Raw genomic sequence first — 2,227 nt, 5'->3', positions numbered from 1 at the left:
AACCCCCGAAAACAAAGGCGCGACAAGATAAGTGCCTCCAGCGGAGAAAGGTCGTCCCTTTCGGAGTCGTCCCCAAACCCACGCAGACCCTGGGCTCTTTGTGCCCTTTCTTTCTTTCAAGCCAGTTCTCCAAGAGACAGCAACAAAAGACAACAAACAAAAACCCCACCGTCTTCATATGGGACTCAACAGTTTGTCTAATCCCATTAAAGGCTTAGCAGCTACAGGGCCCTTTTCCTAACAGACCAGGTTCAAGACGCGCAACCGCTCGGAGACCTCTCCGAAACCGCCCTATTTCTAGACGGGCCGGGAGCGTCTACCGAAGGGCGCTTCTCCATCCCAGGCTTATATTCTCTCTGGGCATTGCGTGCGATTTTTACGTGTCGGTTGTCTTCCTTTCGAAGAGAAGACTAAGCGTAGGGTGATGCCCCCCAAACCAGGAGGCAAACTCATTCTGGAAATGATGGGCAGTTTGTATTTTCACGAACATCTTTCCCGGCAGAGCATCAACACCTCCTCCCTCCCACCACCCCCACCCCATCTGGTCTGCTTCTCCCGCCCCCCCAGTTGTTGTCGAAAGTCTGGGGGTTGGGGCAGGACCCCCTGGTCGCGTAAGAGCTCAGGGCAAACACCATCTGAAGGTTGGGAGATTGGAGGAAACTTTTATTTTGAAGACGCCAAGGGGGGTGGGGCTTCATTTCCTGACAGCTATTTACTTAGAGCAAATGATTAGTTTTAGAAGGATGGACTATAACATTGAATCAATTACAAAACGCGGTTTCTGAGCCCATTGCAGTTGGAGCTAGAGGGAGAGAAACAGAGGAGGGGACTGCCAGGGGGACTGGAGGCCGTGGACACACTTTTTACTGCAGATGTAGGATATTCATTGCGAATTGACATAAGAGGAGAAGGTAAGGGAGAAGAAAAAAAATGATTTTTGTTTCTAAAAGACGTCCCTGTCAGGCCTTCTGGGCTAGAAGTGAAGTAATTTCACTCAAGCTTTGGGCAATGAGAAAAAACAACAACCCCAAAACAAAATTGGGGTGGAATTCCAGTGGAGTGTCCAGACAGTAATTTATTTTGAATAAACTTCACTTGGAGGGAAGATAACCATAGAGTTAGAAAGTCTAGGGAATTAAAAAAAAAACACACATTTTCCAGACCTATTTTTAAAAGCAGTGTTTTTCTAACAACTCTATGGCCTCCCAAAGAAATTGTTTAGGCTTACATTTTTGAGGTTTCTTTTGGGGTTGGGGTGGAATTAGTGTATGCTGGGACGAGCACCAAGTAATGCTGGGAGTGGGGGAAGAGGTGTTGGCCCTCTTTTTGGCAATGGGTTCTGGAAGGCGACAGGTTTTTAATGAGTATTTTCATTCTTTGCTCGCGGTTTGGCGGGACAGCGTTGCAGCCGGTGGCACGGAGCACGGCTGGAACACCGGGGGAGGTGGGGAGAGGAGAGTGTCGAGGGAGGCGCGGGAGGAGTTGCGGGGAGAATAGGAGTGAAGGGCTCGGCTGGAGGAGGCCGGACCTTGAGTGCCCGCCTGGTGCAGTCGGCGCCGTCCCAGGGCGCAGAATTACTGGACGGCGCAGCGCGGGCCGCGAGCTGGGGCCAGACTTAGCGCAACCGTGGCGGCTGCAAGACAAGCAGAGGGGGCGCGGACTTGGGCGAGGGTTTGGGGAGCTCCCCAGCGGTTTGTGGGACCCGCGAAGCGCGAGGAGAGCGGGCGCCAGCCCCGCAGTGCGCCGGAGTGGAGCGCCGTAACGCGGGGGCGACGGCGGCGCGGGCGGGAGGTCTGGAGTAATGACAAACACATTTGGCCCCGAGTGAAGAAGTCGTCGCCTGGCATTCCAGCGGCTGGGGTTTGAGGAATTTCGACTGCGCTCCAAGGGGCCCTCGTTTGCGCTGTGCTCCCCACCGCCGTCGGCCTCTGCACGCCCCCTTCCTCTGTGGACCCGCTTCTGCCAGGCTCCGACTCTGCTGCTGCCCAGTCCCGGCCACAGGAAGGAAAGAAGTAGGTCGCCGGAAAAGTGCCCAACTTTTTGCATGAAAGCTAGGGATGACTCGGAATGGAGACGCTTGGTTCCAGGTAAGACAGGCAGAGGGAGGCAAGCCGCCTTCACCACCCACCGCTGGGCACCGAAGCCCTGGACCTCCCTCGCCTGCCCCTTCCCGCGCGGGGGTGCGTGGCACTCGCCGCCTGCACGAGCCCCGCGCTGCGGCGTCCTC

The 2,227-nt window shown here is 55.4% G+C and overlaps 1 protein-coding gene across 2 annotated transcripts in view; it reads left to right on the top strand.

The window, feature by feature from the left end:
* The first annotated feature begins 614 nt into the window (after window positions 1-614).
* Window positions 615-2,227, top strand: part of PDGFRA (platelet derived growth factor receptor alpha) — a 43,943-nt gene continuing 42,330 nt past the window's right edge. The window contains exon 1 of one of the 2 annotated variants that reach the window (XM_006093962.3): window positions 615-911. Coding sequence is in view for 1 of the 2 variants with exons in the window: in XM_006093961.3 (XP_006094023.1) it covers window positions 2,058-2,087 (30 nt within the window). In the remaining variant the exon portion in view is untranslated. Of the gene's footprint in view, window positions 912-1,920; window positions 2,088-2,227 lie in introns of those variants that run through there. The other variant, XM_006093961.3, reaches the window with a different exon arrangement.

The sequence above is a fragment of the Myotis lucifugus genome, unplaced genomic scaffold (genome assembly GCF_000147115.1).
Source record: "Myotis lucifugus unplaced genomic scaffold, Myoluc2.0 scaffold_127, whole genome shotgun sequence".
In the NCBI taxonomy this organism is placed as follows: domain Eukaryota; kingdom Metazoa; phylum Chordata; class Mammalia; order Chiroptera; family Vespertilionidae; genus Myotis; species Myotis lucifugus.
The sequence above is the reverse complement of the archived record's forward strand: the minus strand, read 5'-3'. Positions and strand labels throughout refer to the sequence as shown.